Consider the following 21,620-nt stretch of genomic DNA (forward strand, 5'->3'; position numbering starts at 1 on the left):
GCAGAAAAAATGGAATAGACCACATGAAGAAGCATGTGAAGTTTATTTTTCTGCAAGATGTTATTCGGAGGACCAAGCATACTTTTTCAGGCCACAGGAGATGAAAGACTAATGACAGATTTTTGTTTTGTCAACGTGCTGTTCTGTGCTAAGTCAATGTTGGTTTGTATTAAGGACAAATACTAATTTCTTAATGCCAGCATGTCAACTATGACAAGTGCTCAGACACCGGAGGAACCTAATCCTCCCCTGCTTGAAGAAAAGCCAAAGGGAAAATCACTATTTCATTTCGGTTCGCTCTTTGCTAACAGGAGTGAAAAATTTGTAATTGCTAGGAGTGATAGTGTACCAGAGGAGAATGTTCTGAAAATAACTATCACGGAGACTACGGTCATTGAGTCGGACTTGGGCATCTGGAATTCTCATGCTCTCATCTACCTCACTTTGTGGTTTTTCTTCAGCTTTTGCACTCTTTTTCTTAACAAATATATTCTTTCATTACTGGAAGGAGAGCCCAGCATGCTAGGTAACCCTACCTTTCTTTTACGCTTTAATTCCAGTAAGATATTTGACAATACCAGATCCTCCTATATAAAGTTGAGGGACAAAATTGTTTGACTGAAGTGAAAAAGGCCTAGTTAGGAGGTGTGGGGGTGGATCTCGGGCCTAGGAAGTTGAGTTGTGATCCCGGCCTGTAAAGGGGCTTCTGACTGTCTTTTCCTCCACTCGCTGAAAGATGGTATGAAACTTTGCTTCATAGAGGAGCGGTAAGATGGTGTTTGAGAACTAAGAGGTGGAAAGAAAAATGTTATTTTTTGTTTTCTGTGTTGGAGGGTAGTGTGTTTTTTTGGTTTTTGTTTTTTTTAAAAACCCAAAATCTTCAGTCAGTTGTTGATAGTCTCCAGTGCTGTTAAGATTTTGATTGTCTGCACAAGTGCAAAAGTTGCCTTTGTGTGATTTCTATTATCCAATGGTCTGCTTTTTTTTTTTTTTTTTTTTAAGGGGGTAACAAAGGGCACTTAATCTGTGAACCAGATTTTTAAGGTGTATGCCACCTTTGTTTTATTCTTCCACCTTGCTGGTAGAAGGAGAGGGCTTCTCTGAGAATTTATAAAATCTGGACAGCAGTTGCCATGTTTCTTAACAGCTAAAAGTACTACACATAAGTTTGTCTTAAGAAATTTTCTTATGTTGCTTGATTCGTCATGTTCCCATCATCTTCTGATTTTATTTTATTTTTTTCCTCTCATCTTTCTTTAGGTGCTGTTCAAATGCTTTCAACCACCTTCATTGGCTGCATAAAAATGTTTGTTCCATGCTGCTTGTATCAACACAAAACACGCATCTCTTATCCACCCAATTTCATCATGATAATGCTGTTTGTTGGATTAATGAGGTAAATAGTTAAATATTTCCTAGAGATCTGTCTGGTTGCTTTGTTGCATTCTTATGAACGGAAGCTGTATTTTCATGGCTCTCTTCCTTTTCATTCTTGATTGGAAAGTGTTTGGAGTATTCACCTTTTGCCCCCCAAAAATCACAGGATAATTTTATTTTTAGTTCCTATTGCGAAATGCTACGTTCCTTTTTCCAGCTGTCAGTTTTTTGGCTTCCCATCACATTTAGCTTCTTTCAGAACACACTTCTCTTTCCATTTACTTTCTTCCTGTTCTCTTTTGAGGCTGGTGTTTGTTTAGCGTATTAGTTTTTATTATGATGTTGCTTTGTTCCCTTACCTTTTCCAGCAATTTGCCTCAAAAGTGATACAGGCTATTAACATTTATCTTTTAAAAAAGTAAATATTTGCTGTGTGCTGGGATAGTATCAGTTTGTGGTCTTGGAGAGAATAAGAATATATGATTTGGTTTCCTCTATGCTGCAAAATTGATAAAGGATAATAGGTTTCAGATTAATTCAGAGTAGCTTTATCGTAATAACTGTGCCGCCCTGTTGTTTAATTTAATGGTTTAAAGTATGGTAAATATGTAGTGTACCTAATTTACACTAAAGATGGATAACTGCAAATTATAACATTTCCTTGGTGAATTACTGTTTATCAGCAGAATTTTGCTAACTTTTTCAGCTGAACCTATTGAAAACTTTAGTTTAAAACACTGTCATCTGAAGTTTGGTTAGAGTGCATTAAAAAGTGAACTTTGATGTTTTCTGAAAGTCCATGGCACATCTGTAGAAATTGGACAATTGCCCAAGGGTGCCTTCATTTGTGCTAAATAAATAATAATGTTTAAGCCAAAGTGGAAAGAAATAGACCTGACGCGTTTCACCTCTCACGTGCTGAGGAGTAAAGGTGTGCAGCTGATCGGTTACTGCGGTTCAGTCAAGCTATTATGATTCGATAACTTGATTGCCAGCTACACCTGTCTATATTCTTAGTTACTGCAGCTCAAATTTATAAGCCTGGAGAGATTATAATGCAGTTCTTTTTTAAGCATTATTTTATTTTCTGCTTAATTTCATGTGTTGTTCTACTACAGATTTGCAACAGTAGTCTTGGGTCTTGTCAGCTTGAAAAATGTGGCAGTTTCATTTGCAGAAACCGTTAAAAGCTCTGCACCTATTTTTACTGTTATCATGTCTCGGATGATATTAGGGGAATACACTGGTGAGTACTTGACTGTTGAAATGTGATTTTTTTTTAATTATTTTTTTTAAATAATACTGTTGCTTAGTTGCCATGGACAAGGAAATTCCACTGAAATACAGTAAATGCAGCTGGAAGAATTATTCTGTTTGAACACTATAAGTAGAGTGTATACATAAGTAAAAAAGGATTTATTTTAATGCAGCTGTGTAAGGGCAGGGTTGCTCTGAAGTTATTTTTCTGTCAAGAAAATATTACTGCAGCCTTAAATAACTGAAGTTCAGTGTGTTCCTTCTTGTAAGGACAGCTTGCTGCTCAGAATTTAAAATTCTTGAATTTCATCACTCTGTTCACTCTGTGATTAAAAAAAAACCCCACCACCAACCAACTGGTTTACAATATGATTTCTCCCAGTCCACAATATAATTTCCTTACGATTCCACTTGCAATTGCACGCTACTTGCTTGAAGAGATTTTGCTAGTTACCAGCTATAAGTCATAGGAGTAATGCAGAATCCATGCATAGATTGCTTTGTGATGGAAAATGGCAAAAGGCTGAAATAAGGCAGAGGAAGCAGAGTAATTCAATCACAGAGTAAACAGGGAGAGTATAATTTTCTTCTGTCATTTGGTGAAAAAGATGAAATGAAGACAGTCATCGGTCCGTTTTCTTTCTCCACGGGAGATAGTTTTATCAGTGAGTATATGTCCATATTTTCAAGTGCACCCTGCTATTGTCTGAGATCTCACTTTAGAACCTCTGTACTTTAAAATCCAGTCAAATAAGTTGCTCTTGCTTTTAACTAAAGAAGTTAAGGTGGAATTTAAACTTTAAAAAAACCTATAGTATCTGGGACGTGTAATTGCAAGTACAGTAATTAAACTCAAGATTTAAATTTTTTTTTTCATTTGCAGGATTGCTGGTTAATCTCTCTCTGATTCCTGTTATGGGTGGGCTAGCTCTCTGTACAGCTACTGAAATCAGTTTCAACATTCTAGGTTTCTCAGCAGCTTTATCTACTAATATCATGGACTGGTAAGGCATAATGATAGTTGTATATGTGGAATAAAGGAATTTTGTTTATTGGTAGATCGAAGAAAATTGTTGCTTGTGGTTGTTTTATACCAATGTTTAAATGTTGGTATTTAACTTGTATTTTTAACAGAAGATACAGTTCCTCTATCTTATCTGTTAGCATTAATGAGATTAAAAAATAGTATAACTCTGTTAGTCTAAAAGAGTTAGACCGAACTCCTTTCTGTAGTTGCATAATGTGTAGAAAATGTACCTACCCATCTAAGGGAAACAACTGTCTGTCTTGTGGATTGATTGATTTGTCTTAACTAAAACACAGATAAATGGTGTTGGTTTTTTTTCCAGTTTGCAAAATGTCTTTTCCAAAAAACTACTCAGTGGAGATAAATACAGATTTTCGTAAGTATTAAAAATATTTCAGGTTTGATTATAGATGGAATTTGGGCTGCGTAAGGAAACCATGTATTTATAATTATATTGCACCAAGATTTATTTTTTTTTCCTCACACTGTGACAGCTTTAACTTAAATCATTTTATCAGGGGAAAGAAAACTCCTCTATGCTCAGATCCCACTGTGGTAGGTCAGAGTCTCATAATCAGCTAAAACTGTCTGTACACACAAAATGAGTCATCTTTCAGAGAAATAAGTCCTTATTCTGCAATCATGAAACATACCTTAATGTTGGTAGGCATGCAGAAATGAACTTAAGAACTCGCTCAATATTTTAACTATGAAACACGAGCCAGGAGTAGAATCTCGTGGTAAAATATACCTATAACTATATGTATGTATTTTACCACAAGATAAAATGCTAGCTTTGGTCTTCAGAAGATGTGCCTCTTATCTTTGGTCCATCTCAGCCAACACAAAAAGCAAAACACATTCTTTGCAAGAGATGGCTGAATTTGTTGTCCCCAAAGCTTGGTAGATGGCTTTTATTACTTTTTTGGTGTCTGTAAATACAGTAATGATGCAGCTTTCTTCAGCTCTAAGAAAGAGAAAGCTTTTAATAATTTTAACCCTTGTTTTTTCTCCTTCGTAGAGCCCCAGAGCTTCAGTTCTACACAAGTGCTGCTGCAGTGGTTATGCTTATTCCAGCATGGATATTTTTCATGGTAATTTGAATTCACTAACATGGATTTATGTTTTCTTTTTGACTTGAGGACAATGTGCAACTAAGATTAAGATTAATTTTTACTTTTAATTCTTCCCATTTTTTTTTAAATCACCCTGAAATGCGTTTCATCTTATGTGCGCAAGAGATTGGGGGGGAAGGGAGGGTGTAAAAAAGATAAATTTTTCAAAGAAATAATCTAATATAGACATGAGTTGACAAGTGACCCAGAAAGCCTGAGTTTATTTCAGGATTTTTGAGATCAAATCATAATTTTGTCTAAGTGCATTTAAAGTTTTAGATAAAGACTTGAAAACCAAATCTTAAATATTTCTTGACTTTCTGCCGATATTCACATGGCGTACAGGAGTACTAACTCGCTGAAAGCAAAATTGAGCCGAAGTAAGTATAGTGTATCAGGTTAAATATGTATCCTTCATATTCTGACATTTCATTGCTATGCATCAGTGTTCAAAAAAGAAAATATCTCACAGGCAGACTGACACTGGAAAGGTCAGTCAGATGAGAGCTGTTTTTCTAATATATTCTAAACATCCTGTATGCTTTAGGTTTTGTTTTGCTGAAGTTTAAATGTAAAACATACCTGCTTATAATAATAACGAGCTGGCTGGAAAATCACTTATAGATTTGCTTATAAACTAAACTCTTAAAGTCCTCCTTTTTTGTTCTTTAGGATGTGCCTGTGATTGGGAAAAGTGGGAGGAGCTTCAGCTACAACCAAGATGTTGTCATACTTCTCTTAATAGATGGAGTCTTGTTCCACCTACAAAGTGTTACAGCCTATGCCTTGATGGGAAAAATTTCTCCTGTGACTTTCAGGTAAAACTGTATTTTCATGTCAAGAACACTTGTTTTGGTTTTTTTTTTTTCTTACTTAGTATTTTTGCTTGAGAACTAGGCCGTAAAGGTGTTATGCAAAGAAATAAATAATGTAAATGCATAAATGCTTCAAATTAAGAAGAAAACTTTTCACATCTGTATCACCAAAACTTGGTGGTTTGCTCCCTCACTGTGTGAGGAGAGCAGCACATCTGACCCATGCTGTTGAGTTTATGGAACAGGTGCTCACAGTTGCTAGCAGGTGTGTTGTATTCAGGTTTAACAGCTGTTCCTTAAAGCTAGTTAATGAGACTGAACAGATTCACTGAACCTCTAGATCCAATGTTTAAGCTGCCATTTGCTTCAGTGATAGGGCAATACTTATATACATTGTGGTGCAGTACAGAATATGAGCAATCAGCTCTGTATTCCTTTCTTCTGAAGCATGACACCAGCATGTCAAGTTGTATTTGTTGAATTTGATGTGTTCTCTAAACGCGGCTTCCACCTACATTGTTGGTTATTGGCAGCTTTGTTAGGCTGTTGCACAATTCTGATTCAATAATTGATCATTTGTGTGAATAGCCCTAGGGCCTGTGGGGTAATCCTGGTCCTAAACTCCGAAGGCTTCTGCTGTCTTATACTTTCAGGTGCCCCTGCTACAGTCTTGTGACAATTCACTGTTATACACAGGCTTACTCTGAAGTTGTTAGTCTTCTCTACTTAAGAGGATGTAAAAGCATATATATTCACCTTTACATGTATACAAAATTTCTTAATTCCTATAATGTTATTGGTATGATTTAGTTATTGATTCTTTTCAAGTTATAGTGCTATATTACCTGAATAGTAGCAGCATACTTGCAAACGGTAGTTATGCTGCTAGTGTTCTGTTAGTATTTTCTGGATGTCTGTGTTAGCTAGAAATGAATTGCTATCGCTGTACTGCATACTTAAAAGCAATGAAAACAAAAACCCGCGATGAATTACTCGTACTAGCTCTAAAATTAAGATGAGTGTAAAGATACGAGTGCTGATTTACAAGCATTTTGGTATTGGTATTAGCTTCATGAGGAAAAGTAGAGTCTGAGCTGGTGTTCAAAAAGCAAGCAAAACAGAGAGGTCCCACTGCATTAAAGCATAGTTGTGTGCGGGATATGAGAAAGCTTTCTTTGGCTTTAATTTTTATATTCCTTTCCAGTGTTGCTAGTACTGTGAAGCATGCGCTGTCAATCTGGCTAAGTATTATTGTGTTTGGTAACAAAATCACAAGCCTCTCGGCCATTGGGACTGTTCTAGTGACAATTGGAGTTCTACTATATAACAAGGCAAAGCAGCATCAGCAAGAGGCTATACACAGTCTGGCAGTTGCAGCCCCGCAATCCGCACAAAGTACAACTGAAGATACTGAGCCACTCATTTCCAAGGATCTGGAACCATATGATTAATACGGCCATTTATTCTTCCAACCTAGTGTAGCTCAAAGGAACTCTTCCTGAAAGTGGTTATTTCTTCAACTGTTGATGCTGATTTGGTTCCTTTGAGTTCATGGCAGGTCAAGCCTGGGACTTGAAGCAGAGAGAAAACAATGGGAAGAATCCAATAAGCTTTGATTTACTGAGAAACTGATATACCAAACAGAGGACCTAGTGTCATGTAATGTGGTAAACGTGGGGTTTATTGTCTTTCCTTGACTGCAAATAACACACAAGCCTCTATATTAGAGAGACAACTTCAGTGTCTTGTGGGAAAATGATTTCTTTCTCCTTACCCATCAAAATAATGTGAAAACATGGACCCATCACTGGATTCTGCTTGCTTGCAGTGGAATGAAATTGGTGCATAACTGAAATTCCTAGTTGTTTGGTGCTCTACGCTGCCCACATCCTCCATCATTTGTGTGCATTGTAGACGTGGAAGAAGGAATGAAACAAATGACTTACTATGGTGTATGTTTAGTTGAAGCAAACTGTGGAAATGAGTCCATGCCCCAAAGCAGTAATGAGCTGCTATTTCTGACTATAAGGCTAGGAATGAAAAGTGATTTTTCTACTAAAATTTAACATAGAAATATCGCATCCTGGTTGTGTATTGAAATGCAAGTGTACACACATATACATACACTGTATAAATGGACTGTTGAATTAAATATTTGCAGTTGCTTAGAGGTAAAAAACACTGAAAACTTTTGGTGGTAAAGGAAGCAGGATCTCTATAGTTCTATAAGAAACCATTTTAATATTTTAATTTCTTGCATTTTATTATGTATTTCTGTTATGAGGGAATAAATCGATTTTTTTTGGTATTATTTCTAAGAGTGCAACAAAATACCGCCTTTTAGAAACTCAGGGTTATAATTCTGACCTATGTGCAAAGTATTTCTATCGTTTCTGATTATGTAAACAATCTCAGAGGTATCTGTGACAGATGGAAGAGAGGTCACTAAAGGGAGGAATGTTAACCATAAACTGAGGCTAATCTTTATTTCTACTGCTCTTAAGTTTTCTTAAAAAAAAAAATCTGTTTTGTGGTAGATCAAAGATTAAAAGTAAACTTTCCTTTCAAAAAATTCTTAAGTATTAGTGCAAAAAAAGCACACGTAGCTACCAAAACATTCAAACGGACTTTTTGGTAATAAAATTAAATTAACAATTAAAGTGAACTGGTTTTTAATAATTGCCACTCTTCCGAAAGATTGTAGCATGGCATTAGAAGCATGGATAAAGTGGTCTTTTCTGGTAAAAATAATTTCTAATGGGAAATTACCAGTGGAGTTCCTGCAAAATTTAAGCTCATGCTTATGTTTCTGCATGTGAGGTATTCCGTTAGCTTTAGTGAACTGTTTCTGCCGAGAGCAGAGCAAAAATGTGTTCCAGAGGAGTCTCTCTGAAGAAGCCTGTCTTCTGTTTAAATAGTGTGTGCTTGTTTTGTCTTATGCTCACTTCAGGCTACATTCCTGCACATGACTGGTCACCTGGGGCGTATTCCCTGAAGGTTTGAGTGGGAGAGAAATGTGAATTTTTTTCATCATTGTATATGTGATGTCTGTGGGTTTTTGTTTCTTTGTACTCCTATCACTTTTACAAAAGCTGTGGACTATGGGGTGGAGCTCTGTGGTTTTTTGGTTTTGTTTTTTGTTTTTCCTGTTATGCTTTCAAAAATCTCAGTGTATTTGGCAGAAAACAAAGTCTGGTTTGCATCATATTTCTACTCTTGTTGGAAGACAGAAAAACAAATGGCTTTCTCATTGCCTAGCTCTGTTCTCACGTAAACTGCTTCATCAACTGGTTGAGCCTCATTTTAAAAGCTAGCAGGCTTTTGCCTTTCCTATTGCCGGAAAACTTTTCGTGAACCAAACAGTTGGGACGATTTTGGAACTTGTAGTTTCTGACACATGTCTAGGCTTATTAGTGGCTGGTTTAGCCCCACCTGTTCTGTGGCAGCATGATAATTGTGTTTTACTAGGGGTTTGTTTTCACAGTGTTGATCTTATGTACTTTTCTATGCAGTCATCTTGGCCTTTTATTAGATTAAACAAACCAACCTCTTTACTGTCTACTTGTAAGACCTTTTCTTCCTCCAGTCATACCGGTAATCCTGTGTTGCCGTTGTTCCTGTTGGGTAAACAAGAACTGGTTTGTTCCATGTTAAGAATTCTTTACCGTATTATACTCCACCTATCTGCCTTTTTGTTGCTTTGGATGACGGCAGGGGTACTGCCCGCTTCCTTTTGGAAATCCCTCTCTTGAAACACTCCAGGGTTTCTTTCACCGGCGTTTCTCATGGCCGCACCCCTGATACTTGTGCACTGACCGAGACGAGCTCTGTGAGCTAGAGATAAGCGGGTTATTTGTTTTACATTTGTCAAGGACGCTCTCACAGAAACAGCACATCTTCCTTAAAATGTGAATTCCTGAAATAATGCAAGTCCTTGCTGAAGAACACAGACTTGCAGATGGAGGGTGTTACTTGCAGCAGTTAGCCTGTTTCTAAAATGACATAACTTCCCAGCTAAAAGGATGGATGGATAATAAAAGTAGCTGGGCATCATGATCTTTATCATGTATTGCATTGTAACCTCCAGTCATGGTTAAGTAACCTCACCACTTTAACTGCGTTAAGTTCTATCTGCGTAGTCTCAACTAATTTTCCTTTTTAGGAATTGCCCTTCTCACTGAATTAATGTAAATTCTCCTTTGTAGTGTGTTAGTTCTGTTGCCATTATGTAAGTGGCTTGTTTAAGTGATCGTTGGAGTTCTAATAATAAAATTTAACTTTGTTTTTTACATGGAATTACGAGGATGGTCCTAAAGAGTGACGTGCCTGGTGGTAGTTTCTCCTTTTCTGCCGCTGAGCTTTGTGTGTGGTGTGGGTCGGTTTTTTAATTTATGGTTGAATAGTCAGGGCTTGGCCGTGAATTAACTACTTTCCTCAGCGGTCGGGCTGATGCGTTGCATCAAATCCCGTTAGCGATTTTTTTTTTATTGTTGTTGTTGCTTTCCAGTCAGGCCCCCCCTCACAGACCGGCCTCTGTGAGCTCCCGCCCTTCCCTCAGCCCCTTCCGGCCGCCTGCTGGCGTCATCAGCCTGCTGCGGCGGGCGGAAGTGGCGCGTTTGTCCCGCGCTGCTCGTCCCAGTCTCCGGTAGCGGCGGCGGTGAGTGGGCCCGGCTCCCGCGGCGGGGGGGGGGGAGGGGGCGAAGCGCGGCGCCATCTTCTTCCCCCCTCACCGCCGCTTCAGCGCGGACGGGGTGGGGGTTGGGGGGAGCCCGGCCGGTCCGTGCGCCTCATCGGTGCCGTCTCGGCCGCGGCGCGGGGCTGAGCGGGAGCGGGGCCGAGGCGCCAGCCGGGGCGGAGGTGGGGCCGCAGGTGAAACCGTTTTCTGAGGAGAAAAAACGGGCGGCGGGGTGCGGTCTGCGAGGCTGGCCTTATCCCGAGCTCCCCAGGGCCGCTGGTGCCGGGCAGGCTCCGGCCCTGGGGTGCGGTGGTGGAGGAGGCCGAGGTGGGTCCGGCCGGTGGGAGCGAGCGGCGGCGGGGCAGGAGGCCGTGACCGTCCCCACTGAGAACAGCGTGTTCTCGTCACCCTGCCGGTACCGGAGCTGTACGTGACAGGCCGGTGCGTACAGCCCCCTCTGCGTTTTCCTCAGCGGTGAAACGCCGGGCCTTGTTTATAGACGGGGTTTTCCTTTTACTCCAACAGGTCCCCACGTTCGTAGCAAAGACCGTGTGCACTTTTAGGTTTAAAACGGGCTTTCCCGGTTCAGCGCAAGTCAAGTGCCGCTTGACCATACCTGAAGATGGTATATTCAGTGTTTGCGTATAAAGAGTCAGTCTAAAATAGGCATAGCTGTGTCGGACTGCGTAGTTGGTGTAGGTTTCATTAACGTCTTGTTCTTTTTCAGAGTTGTTTTTTTTTTTAACTCAAATGGGTGATGAAAAGGATTCTTGGAAAGTGAAAACTTTAGATGAAATTCTTCAGGAAAAAAAACGAAGGAAGGAGCAAGAAGAGAAGGCAGAGATAAAACGTATGAAAAATGTAAGCTACTCTCTGGTCCACAAGCATTTCTAATGAAACCTGCGGAGCTTCGGTGCCTATACCCTCATTTTCTGATGAGAACAAGGCTTTTTGCCTTGTTTGTCAGCAGAATTCCTCTGTGCTCTTATGCATGTTTCGTGTGTGATCTCTAATTCCAAAGTTTGACAAAAATACGATGCTTTGCTGAGATCTTATTGGCCTCACGCTGCATACTGTGCTTTGTTTCATAGTTATAGGTTAGAAAAGGTAAATAAATTGATGTGGTTAACTGGAAGTTGCAGCTCAAGTAACAGCCTTTCAAAGATTTTTTTAGAAGAATGGATTTAAATAATTGTTCTTGAATAACTTTTATGTTACTATTTGGTTTTGTACAACTATGTACAAAATGACATTCTTTTGGGGAAAAAACCCAATAGTTAATGCAATCCTCTTTAATTATTGTTTAATTTTGTCTAGTTACATTGAATTTACAGAAGTTCAGCTATAATTGCAATCAAACTGCATTTGGCTGCTTACAGCTATGAAATCTCTGCTTCATAAGTTAGCGTACTTTACTGGTGTGACTAGCTGAGGATGGCTTTTGAGCCAGGAATGGAAGAGTTGAGTACTGTTTAGATTTTTTCATTTTGTGACATAAAAATTAATTGCATTTTCTCTTTGCTCTTTCTTGTGTTTCTATCACAGTCAGATGATAGGGATTCAAAGCGGGATTCTCTTGAAGAGGGGGAGTTGAGAGATCATCGCATGGAAATAACAATCAGAAATTCACCTTACAGGAGGGAAGACTCGATGGAAGACAGGTAAGAATAAGAGAATAACCTTGTTGTTTTAGGAAGCGTTACTGAAATTAACCTTTAGAAGTACTGAGAGCAGGGTTTAAAAATAACTGAAGGGGGAAAGTTTAACTTCTTTAGCATGCAGATATGCCATCTCCTGTCCGTAGAACATGCCAGGGTATCTTTTTGAAGTACTGATTAAGGCTTAACAGTGCATTGTGTTCCAATTTTGGCCACTACCTAGTAATAAAATATTTTGCTCAAGATGCAGTTGAAGCAGGCCTGCTGAGTTCTCTTCAGTGCTTAAGTCATCCTCAGTTTGCTTGTGTATTAAAAGTGCGCGTATAATAATAGCTTAACTTCTCATCTACGTGACTATGATTTCCTGTAATGTACTGTTAATGGCTTGGTTCAGGGGTATTATGGAAATGAACTTTAATATAAAATAATAAAATAGAAAAAATGCATTCTTTTCAAAATGGAGAAAAGCAGAAGTAACACACAGTCTGTTTGACAGTACATGTAACCTTCCTCAGTTTATTAATTTGTCTTGTGTTTTAGAGGAGAAGAAGATGATTCCTTGGCTATAAAACCACCACAGCAAATGTCACGGAAAGAAAAAACCCATCATAGAAAAGATGAGAAGAGGAAAGAGAAACGTAGACATCGTAGTCATTCAGCAGAAGGTTGTTTATTAATACATTTGGATAACACTTCTGGTAGCTTCTCGAGGTGAAGCCAAACAGGCACTGTATTGAGAGTAAATAACAATAACTACAAACTAAAGAAAACATGTCAGGTGGATAAGACAAAGGAATTTTAAACTGGTATTATTTCTCTGATTATGTTTAATGTCCTTATGGGAATGATGGGGTATATATGTGTTGGAGAGGACAGTAATCACTTTGGGACAGGGACATAGAGTCTACTTTTACTCTTTGAAGTCTGTTAAGCTTCTTTCTGGCTTCACTGTGTGGGCTGAGCTATGATCTTTGTATCTGACTGTAAAGGAAGAAATATCCTTTCTAGAAACATCCATGTTGTGTTCCTGTTACTAACAGCCCTTTTCTGTTTTTAATGCAAGTATTTGTGCAAGATCTTACACTCTTCTAATTTTCCAACACCCTTTCAGATCAGGGATTTTTCCATTAAGAATTTCTTAGTAACAGAAAACATGAAAATAGGTTACCATAAGTTTCATCCTTTCTAGTTTTGCTTTTTAAAAATAGGAGCGTGAAGTATTTTGAATAGTAACACTCCAAAATTCATTTTTGTTTGTTTAGGGAAACATGCCAGAGTGAAAGAGAAAGAACGGGAACATGAGCGTAGGAAGAGACATAGAGAAGAGCAGGATAAAGCCCGTCGTGAATGGGAAAGACAGAAACGGAGAGAAATGGCAAGGGAGCATTCCAGGAGGGAGAGGTACATCCATCCCTCCTTCCCCTGTGACAAACCAACAAAGAGATGAACAGCTTATTTCTCTAAATCTGTCTCTGACTTTTCATTGTTTTGAAATGACAAAAAAAATTCAGAGCAAAATCTTGTAAGGTCTAATGCCAGTGCCATGTTCTTGTGAACGTGTCGTCTAATGAGAATGTGGTGTTGACTTTACCTTTTGTAAGTGGCTTCGTTACAACAGATGTTTCTAGGTGAATTAATTGTCAGTGTTTTACTATAATGAAAAAAAAAGCGTGAACCAGATTTGCATAGTATTGGGATTTATTAACTGAACTTGCTTAATTTCTGTTTAAACCCCAATAAGGGTGGAGAAGCTCATGTGTTTTAGAGCTTATGGTCTTTGTCTTTGAAATGCTGTTTTTAAAGGATCAGCTGAAAAGCTATGTATGTTTTTCATTAATATACAGTCAGTGGTATTGTTGCTAATGAAATTGAATGGCCCTGTAGTTTGTTATAGCAAAACAGTTTTCCTTTACTTCATAAGCTGAATTTGTAGTGAACTGTAACGTAACAAAAAATAATTCTTTTCTAGAGATCGTTTGGAGCAACTTGAGCGAGAACGAGAGAGAAAAATTAGAGAGCAGCAAAAAGAACAAAGGGAGCAAAAAGAACGAGAAAGGCGAGCTGAAGAAAGACGTAAGGAACGGGAAGCCAGAAGAGAAGGTAACTATCTGTGTATAAATGTTGTTTGGGCTTACTGTCTGCTGACACAATGGTGGAATGGAGGTGTAGAAAGCATTTTTTTACTTAAGTCAGTGCCAGAATTTAAGAAAATTAAAGCTGGGGGGCCTTCTATGTGGGAGGGAATTAAAAAATCTATCAAGTTCTACATGGGGAAATAAACCAATGTCATATGCCTTAAACATAACGGCATATTCATTAGTCAGTAAGTCTTTCTTTGCCTCTTTCAGTTAGTCTGGTTTCCTGTAGAAACAAGATTTACGTAATTGACATTGTCTCTGTGCGTGCATGTGTACCCATCATGATCTCAGTTGCTTCTGAGCTCTTTGGCTGAGTCTAATCCAATTTAATAGAGATTGAAATCTTAAAATTAAGTGTTTTAAGGATTTTGGGAAATAGATTGCCAAGGGAGGGAGAGAGATCGTGTAAGTACTCCAACCATGAAAAAGGCTGTAGTGAGAGTTGAGTGGGGAAGATCTGATAACTAAGCAATTTAAATTAAATTCTACACATGAACCCTCACTTTCCCTCATAGCATATCAGATACTTGCAATCTAAATTCAGATCATTTTGGTTAAGGGATCTCTGTTTGTCCCAGCTTTCAGAGGTAAAAGTCAGAGTCCATTCTTGTGATCAGGTGACAAAGGTTGTTCAAGAGTAGCAGAAGCAGCCATATTTATTGCTAGTCTTTCTAGTTCAGCTCATAGGGAACAGCTCCTTTTTGTGCTTGGTATTTATGCTGATATTGCTCAATCTATCTAGCGTTTCATTTTAATTATTTTTATTGCTCTGAGTGTTCTGTCAGCTCCTTCTAAACCTTAGCTGGTTTTATTCCTTCATGTATCCTCCTGGTCTGTCCACTTGTCTCTCTGGCATTAATGCCTTAGTTTCAGGCTGTTTATTGTGTAGTACATAGGGCATCTTGCTTCTGTTTCCCAAGTATGGCAGCATCTTTCTCTAAGTAGTACAAACCCATATTTTATTGTGCATGAGGTAAATCATAGCCCTTTATTCTCCTACATATAGTTAGATTCCACTTCCACTCCTTCCCATTACCCTTTAGTTTGTAAGGAAAAATGAGAAGTATACAAAGCAGGTGGTGGTGGCAGACAGAGAAGTATTCTAATTAGGGCAGGGAGATGTAACAATTTCTTCCGGTTTTGTTTTCACTAGTTTCTGCACACCATAGAACAGTGAGGGAAGAATATGGAGACAAAGTAAAAATGAGACCCTGGAGTCGCAGCCCATTACGACAGCAAAGAGACAAGCTTGAGCAAGGAGAGAGCAGGAAACCAGGTAGCATTTGCCACTTTATAATATCTTTGCCTGGGGGCTAGGAGGAGCTGTTCTTGGGTAGCGTTTAATTTTTAGTAGTAAACTTATATCCCTGGTACTCTATTGAAAGTATTGTCCACTTCAGCCATGGTGGCATAATTCTGGAATACTCATGGACATATACATAGGTGCTTTTCTAAAGCAATGCTGTTTTTGCAGGTGATTGTGCAAGCGACAAATTGAATGAATCTTTCCTTTTTAGTAGTAGGAGAAGTAATTTAAAAAGTTTCAAAGTGAGTTACTTCATTCAATGATGAAAGTAGCTGACTGCGTTTTGAAAATTTTGTAGTTTAATTCCCTTGCAGATTAAAAAGGGATTGTTTACACTAGCTCCAGTTGGATTTATTATTAGGAACTAAGCTACCTTAAAAAGTTACCTTACAGGGATCAATATAGTTGAAGCATCACTGGTAATTGTCATCTGGTAGAAGAAAATGAATGCTTAAGGCAGTATTTTGTTTTCTAAGCCAGAAAATGGTCCTTCCCATGCCTAGAAGGTCCTAACTGTGAGTAGAGAACTTGCACAATTGACATAAAAGTGTCTTTGTTTAAAGAAGAAAAGCTCTGTGTCTGCCTTGTTAATGTGTGTAGTGGTAAAAATAAGTGTAACTATTTCAAGTAAGCTGATTGCAGAATGTAATCAGCTGAAATGCCAGGTGGAGGCAGGCAGTACGTCCTGTGAAGGTGCTGTCTAATCTATCAACAGGTATTCACATGTGCTATTTCATGGTGGTCCAGAGGGGCTGCATTAGAATAGTAGGAACTGACAGTAAGCGCTGTATGCACACCCATTAGTGAGACTGTGTTGTGGTGATACTTGTTACCATGTTACTTTTACCTTTTTTTTTTTTACTCACGCTTAGAGGGGCTTAGGCATATATCATGTTTGAAAAACAAAAGGTCAATATTCCACGGTTTTGGCTGTTGATCCTGCACCACTGCAATTCAGAAAAGTTGTTTGTCTTTTGAGCAGAGTGTGAGATTTTTTTTTTTTAGCGCTCTGTATTTCCAATACAGAATGTTTAGCACCAATTTAATGACCAGAGAAAGTAAAGCAGTTATCTGGGCATTCAGAGTCTTATAAGTAGAAGTGATATTCAGTCAGCACCCTGTTTTTAATTTGGATGGTCTCCAACAGTAAAAGAAGAGAAACCAGAAGAGAGAGATCCTCTTTCAGACTTGCAAGACATCAGCGACAGTGAGAGAAAAACCAGCTCGGCAGAGTCTTCATCAGGTGACTAAATGAAATTTAGTAGATGTAATTAATTGTTGTCCTGGTTTCAACTGGGATAGAATTAATTGTCTTCCTAGTAGCTGGTACAGTGCTATGTTTTGAGTTCAGTATGAGAAGAATGTTGATAACAGTGATGTTTTCAGTTGTTGCTAAGTCATGTTTAGTCTAAAGTCAAGGATTTTTCAGCTTCTCATGCCCAGCTAGCAAGAAAGCTGGAGGGGCATGAGAAGTTGGGATGGGACACAGACAGGGCAGCTGACCCAAAGTGGCCAACGGGGTATTCCATACCATGGGATGTCACATCTAGTGTGTAAACTGGGGGGAGTGGCGGCGGGATTAACTGGGCATCAGTCGGCGGGTGGTGAGCAATTGCACTGTGCATCATTTGTATATTCCAATCCTTTTATTATTACTGCTGTCATTTTATTAGTGCTATCATTATCGTTATTAGTTTCGTCTTTTCTGTTGTATTAAACCATTGTTATCTCAACCCATAAGTTTTACTTCTCTTCCTGATTTTTCTCCCCCATCCCACTGGGCGGGGCGGGGGGAGTGAGTGAGCGGCTGCATGGTGCTTAGTTGCTGGCTGGGGTTAAACCACGACAATTGTACAGTTGTCTGTTGAGGAAACACTGTTGTTAGAGCGTGTGCCTACTTAGTTATGTGTTTGATTATTCCTGTACAGAATCTGGATCAGGCTCAGAAGAAGAGGAAGAAGAGTCTAGCAGTGAAGGTTCTGAGGAAGAGGGAGAGGAAGAGGAGGAGGAGGAGGAGACGGGAAGCAATTCTGAGGAAGTGTCTGAGCAGTCAGCTGGTGAGTAATGTAAAGCAGGTTCTAGAATGGTGTGTTATGATTTTTTTTGTTTCTCATTCTGTATTGTTTTGTTTGAACATTTTCCTTTTCTCTTAGTCTAGGATAGGCTGAGACCTCACAGGTCAAGATAACTAAAAAGAAAAAAAACAAGTACAAGTCATATTCATATCGCTTTATGTAGAGGTAATACTAATTACTCGTCTAAGAAGCCAGATTAGGAAGACAAAAATGGCTTTCAGTTTTCTAAACGGTGTAAGGCTAACAGTTTAAGTAATTTTGTAACACAGCAAATGTGTTCTGTAGAGAACAATTCTGCACTTATTTGGGGGGTGGTGAAATACACTTGTCTCTGTCGTTTTGACTTCTTTTCAGTTGCAAATTTCAGATTTTTTTTTCATGCCAATACAAGTAAATGAACTTAAAAAAGGGTTTAGTAAATCTACTTACAGCCATTCTTGTTATTAAAAGCATGCTCTGATGGCTGGGTATTTTTCTTTAAAATCAATTACAGTTAATAAGCAAATATTCATAAGTTTCCTGATTTAATTTATTCACCTGCCCCCATCCCCAAATTCCCAGATAATTGATAAGAATTGTATTATTCCCTGTTGGAAGCTGAAAGGTTGCAGTTCTGTTGTGTTCGGGGAAGCATTTGCTTTCCAAGTGAAACAGGAGTCTGAGGTCACTAATTAGATAGCAGAGAAGGCCTGGCAAGTTAGCAAAGCATGTCAGTAGTGATCTGCCTTACAAGGAACTACAGAAGTGTTTTTATTCAGTTGAACTTGATTCTGTTTTGCAGAAGAGGTGAGCGAAGAAGAGATGAGTGAAGAGGAGGAACGGGAAAATGGAAACCACATCCCAGTTGGTACAATGCAAATACTGAATATTTAAAGAAGTGTTTCGCTGAACTTTTGCAGCCAAAAAAATCTATTTCTACAAATATTTAGAAATATTTTAAATGTATTTCTTGTTACAGTTCTGCCATCATTCTAAAGCATCGTATATTTGGCCATTCTCATGTCAGAATCAGAAATTCCTTGAAATCTGTTGCAGGGTCTATGTTTAGAGAAAATCAGATCCTACTCTGCTGAGCTAATGTTTCCTTCTTTTTCATTTGGGTCTCTTGTCCTGTCCTCTCATCAAAAAAGCTTTGCAATCAGAATGAGATACACTAGGTCAGTTTTCTCTTTCATTCTGTTAGTGTAAAGATTTATTTTTATGACATGCCTTATTTAACATTGGAAATTGTACGCACATGACTGGAAAGTTCTTGAAAGCATCATCTCTGCAAAGAGGAGAAATTAGGCTTCTCATTGATCTTTTCTGTTACAGTAACTTATATTGCATAAGATCTCATGTGTGGTGATCGGTGTTTTGCTACCCTTACTTGTCTAAAGCTGAACTTAATTGTTCCAGATGGCTCCCTCTTTCCACGACTGATTCTGACTTTTAAAGTTACAGAGTCGAGGTTTGACCGAGATTCAGCAGGAAGCGAAGTAGAAGAGGAAGAAGTAGGGGAGGGTACCCCTCATTCCAATGCAATGACAGAAGGAGACTATATTCCTGACTCACCAGCTTCCTCACCCATTGAATTGAAACAAGAGCTTCCTAAGTATCTTCCTGCGCTTCAGGTAGAGGATCACTTAAAGGATGCTTGAGAATATCACAGGCAAATGGATTTCCCTAGCTGCTTTGTTAACATCATAAACACATACTTGTGCACGAGATATTTTGTGGGCAGAACATGAGATTACTCTTTTAGATATAGATAAGAATGTAATACTACATTTGATACTCTGATATCTTGGTTTTGCTAGCTGAAAATAGATACTTGAGAGAAGAGTTTTGTTAACCTGAAAATAAACTGATGGGTGGTTATTCTTTTTGTAGCCAACAGCAAAGTGTAGAAACATAAAGAGAAAGCATATTCTTATTAATTGAACCATGTGAAAGGTATCAGTCTAAGGTGCTGAGTTGCCGCCTTTGCCATTGTGGCAGAAATTTCAGTTTATTCTGTGTAAAAGTGAATGAGTGAAGAGTTTGTGAAATAATTTACTTAGCCTACTAAGACACAGACTCTGTCCAGGATTCCTTTAGAGATCCAAGTAAAAATAAATCCCAAAGATCCCTTTCTTACATGGTGTAGCCATATTGTTAAATTATCTTGGTAAATTTTAACTATTCCTGTGAAGTTGCTGAAGTTTACCGTATGTCATCTTAAAAAAACTCAAGCAAAACCCTCCCCCACATGCTGGAGGAGTAAATGTTGTCTGTCTTCCTGGTTTTTCAGGGATGTCGTAGCGTGGAGGAGTTTCAGTGTTTGAACAGGATTGAAGAAGGAACATATGGTGTAGTGTACAGAGCAAAAGACAAGAAGACTGGTTAGTATAAGTGGTCTGCAATTGTTATCTTCATGGTATTTAGGGCTGCAGTTGTATGCAAATTACAGTTCTGCATTTTTCATTGATGAACAAAAACTGTCTAAAATACTTCTTTATTAAGAATAATCTATGCTTTTTAATAGGATGTGGACTTTGACATAAAGGCTTCACTTCCAGCTCTTTGAGTTCACAAGTAATCTCTGTATTGGCCATGGTGACGTAGAACAACGAACACGATTTCAGTTTCTGACTCAAAAGGCAGTTATTTCTGGCTTAAGATCTGCTGTAGATAGTTACTGGGTTGGAGGTTTTCAAAATGTGATAAAAGCGTTCCACCAGGCGTCACTGTAAGCACAGCTACCAATTAGAGAATTCATAAAAGCAGCGGCTGGTGTGCAGTGAGTATATACTGCAGTATTTTGTTGTAGAAAGAAATGTCACTCTTCATTTTTAGATCTCCTTCTCAGAAAACCACTTCTTGTGTATACAAGTGGATTTAATATTTTTAAAACTCAATCTCTTTGCTTATTTGGTTTGTAATGGCAAGCGTCTTGAAGAAATTGTTGCATTTCCTATGAATGGTACAAAAGCCAATGATCAAGTCATTTGTATGTCCCTCTTCCATAGTGATTCTTCAAGTGACAGAAATGCTTGCTTTGACAGTTTAACAAAGATAGTGATATTAGTGCAGCGCTTCTTTTTTTTTTCCTGGAAAAAGATAATGCACAGCAAGGTATGATCCGCTCTTTTGGCTCTGACCTCGGTTTCCCTGTAATGTTGCCATCACTAGCAATACAAGCTGCTCATTTTCAAGGGGAGCTGTAGCACAGTAAATTAAATATCTGCAGTTTTAAATAGAGTTGGCAGAAGGCGAAGAGAGCTTGTGAAAAGAACTATGTTCCAAAGCAGACCTAGACAGAAATTAGGGTTGTTCTCAGGTTCCAACTGACAAGCTGTGATTTTGGTGACAGGTTTAAATTCTGGTTCCTCTGTTTATGTCAGAAAAATATGACCATTTGGTCTCCTTTGGGGAGTGGAAATACACAGCTGGCATTGTGGTTTCTCTGAGTTCACTTGTTTACTGGACAACTACCATGAGCTTGTTTTAATTTTCCTTCTCTGTCTTGAGGCCTGCTCTGAGGCTGACATAACCATTATTTCCACAGTATCATGCAAAAACCAGATGTATTTTAATGATTCACTTCAGTAATGTTTTGAGTAGCACCTTGGTTTCAAGTCAGGTCTTTAAACAGAGGTAAAGTGCATAACTGCATTTGAGGCATTTCTGTCTGCTGTCTTATCTTCCTAACTATGGTGAGAAGTTTAGAGTTAAATATACTTTTTCTTTAGTTTCTTCCCAGGAGAGTTGGAATACCCTACACTAAAATCTGTGATGCAGCTTTTGGATTGTTGTTTTGGATTTTATTCTTTAAACTTGGCAATCTTTTGGTGGTGGTGGTGGGGTTTTTTGTTTTTACTTTGCTAATGTGAGACTGACTGCTTCTTGGTTCAATATAATGTCTTGAGTAACAGTTTTCATTCAAATAAATTAAATTAGTGACAGAAGACTGCGGGACCTCTTGACATGTATTTTATTAGCTACGTGTTGGGAAATCTGCAGTTAATAATTCTGTTTTCTTTGCAGATGAAATTGTGGCTCTGAAGCGACTGAAAATGGAGAAGGAAAAGGAAGGCTTTCCCATTACTTCTCTGAGAGAAATAAATACTATTCTGAAAGCACAACATCTAAATATTGTCACTGTCAGAGTAAGGCCACAATCTTCTATTTCAAAAGCATTTTTGTTCTTGAAATA

The 21,620-nt window shown here is 38.5% G+C and overlaps 1 protein-coding gene across 1 annotated transcript in view; it reads left to right on the forward strand.

Annotated features, from left to right (window-relative positions):
* Window positions 1-21,620, forward strand: part of LOC142030832 (cyclin-dependent kinase 11B-like) — a 28,553-nt gene continuing 6,933 nt past the window's right edge. The window contains 19 exon segments of the mRNA XM_075027209.1: window positions 1-526; window positions 1,261-1,396; window positions 2,496-2,623; window positions 3,518-3,638; window positions 3,984-4,037; window positions 4,683-4,755; window positions 5,449-5,602; window positions 10,994-11,127; window positions 11,812-11,927; window positions 12,465-12,589; window positions 13,187-13,325; window positions 13,894-14,024; window positions 15,216-15,338; window positions 16,516-16,611; window positions 17,297-17,425; window positions 18,225-18,290; window positions 18,881-19,056; window positions 19,716-19,806; window positions 21,452-21,573. Of these exon segments, the coding sequence (XP_074883310.1) occupies window positions 202-526; window positions 1,261-1,396; window positions 2,496-2,623; window positions 3,518-3,638; window positions 3,984-4,037; window positions 4,683-4,755; window positions 5,449-5,602; window positions 10,994-11,127; window positions 11,812-11,927; window positions 12,465-12,589; window positions 13,187-13,325; window positions 13,894-14,024; window positions 15,216-15,338; window positions 16,516-16,611; window positions 17,297-17,425; window positions 18,225-18,290; window positions 18,881-19,056; window positions 19,716-19,806; window positions 21,452-21,573 (2,439 nt within the window). The 5' untranslated portion in view covers window positions 1-201.

This window comes from Buteo buteo, chromosome 5 (assembly GCF_964188355.1).
Source record: "Buteo buteo chromosome 5, bButBut1.hap1.1, whole genome shotgun sequence".
In the NCBI taxonomy this organism is placed as follows: Eukaryota; Metazoa; Chordata; class Aves; order Accipitriformes; family Accipitridae; genus Buteo; species Buteo buteo.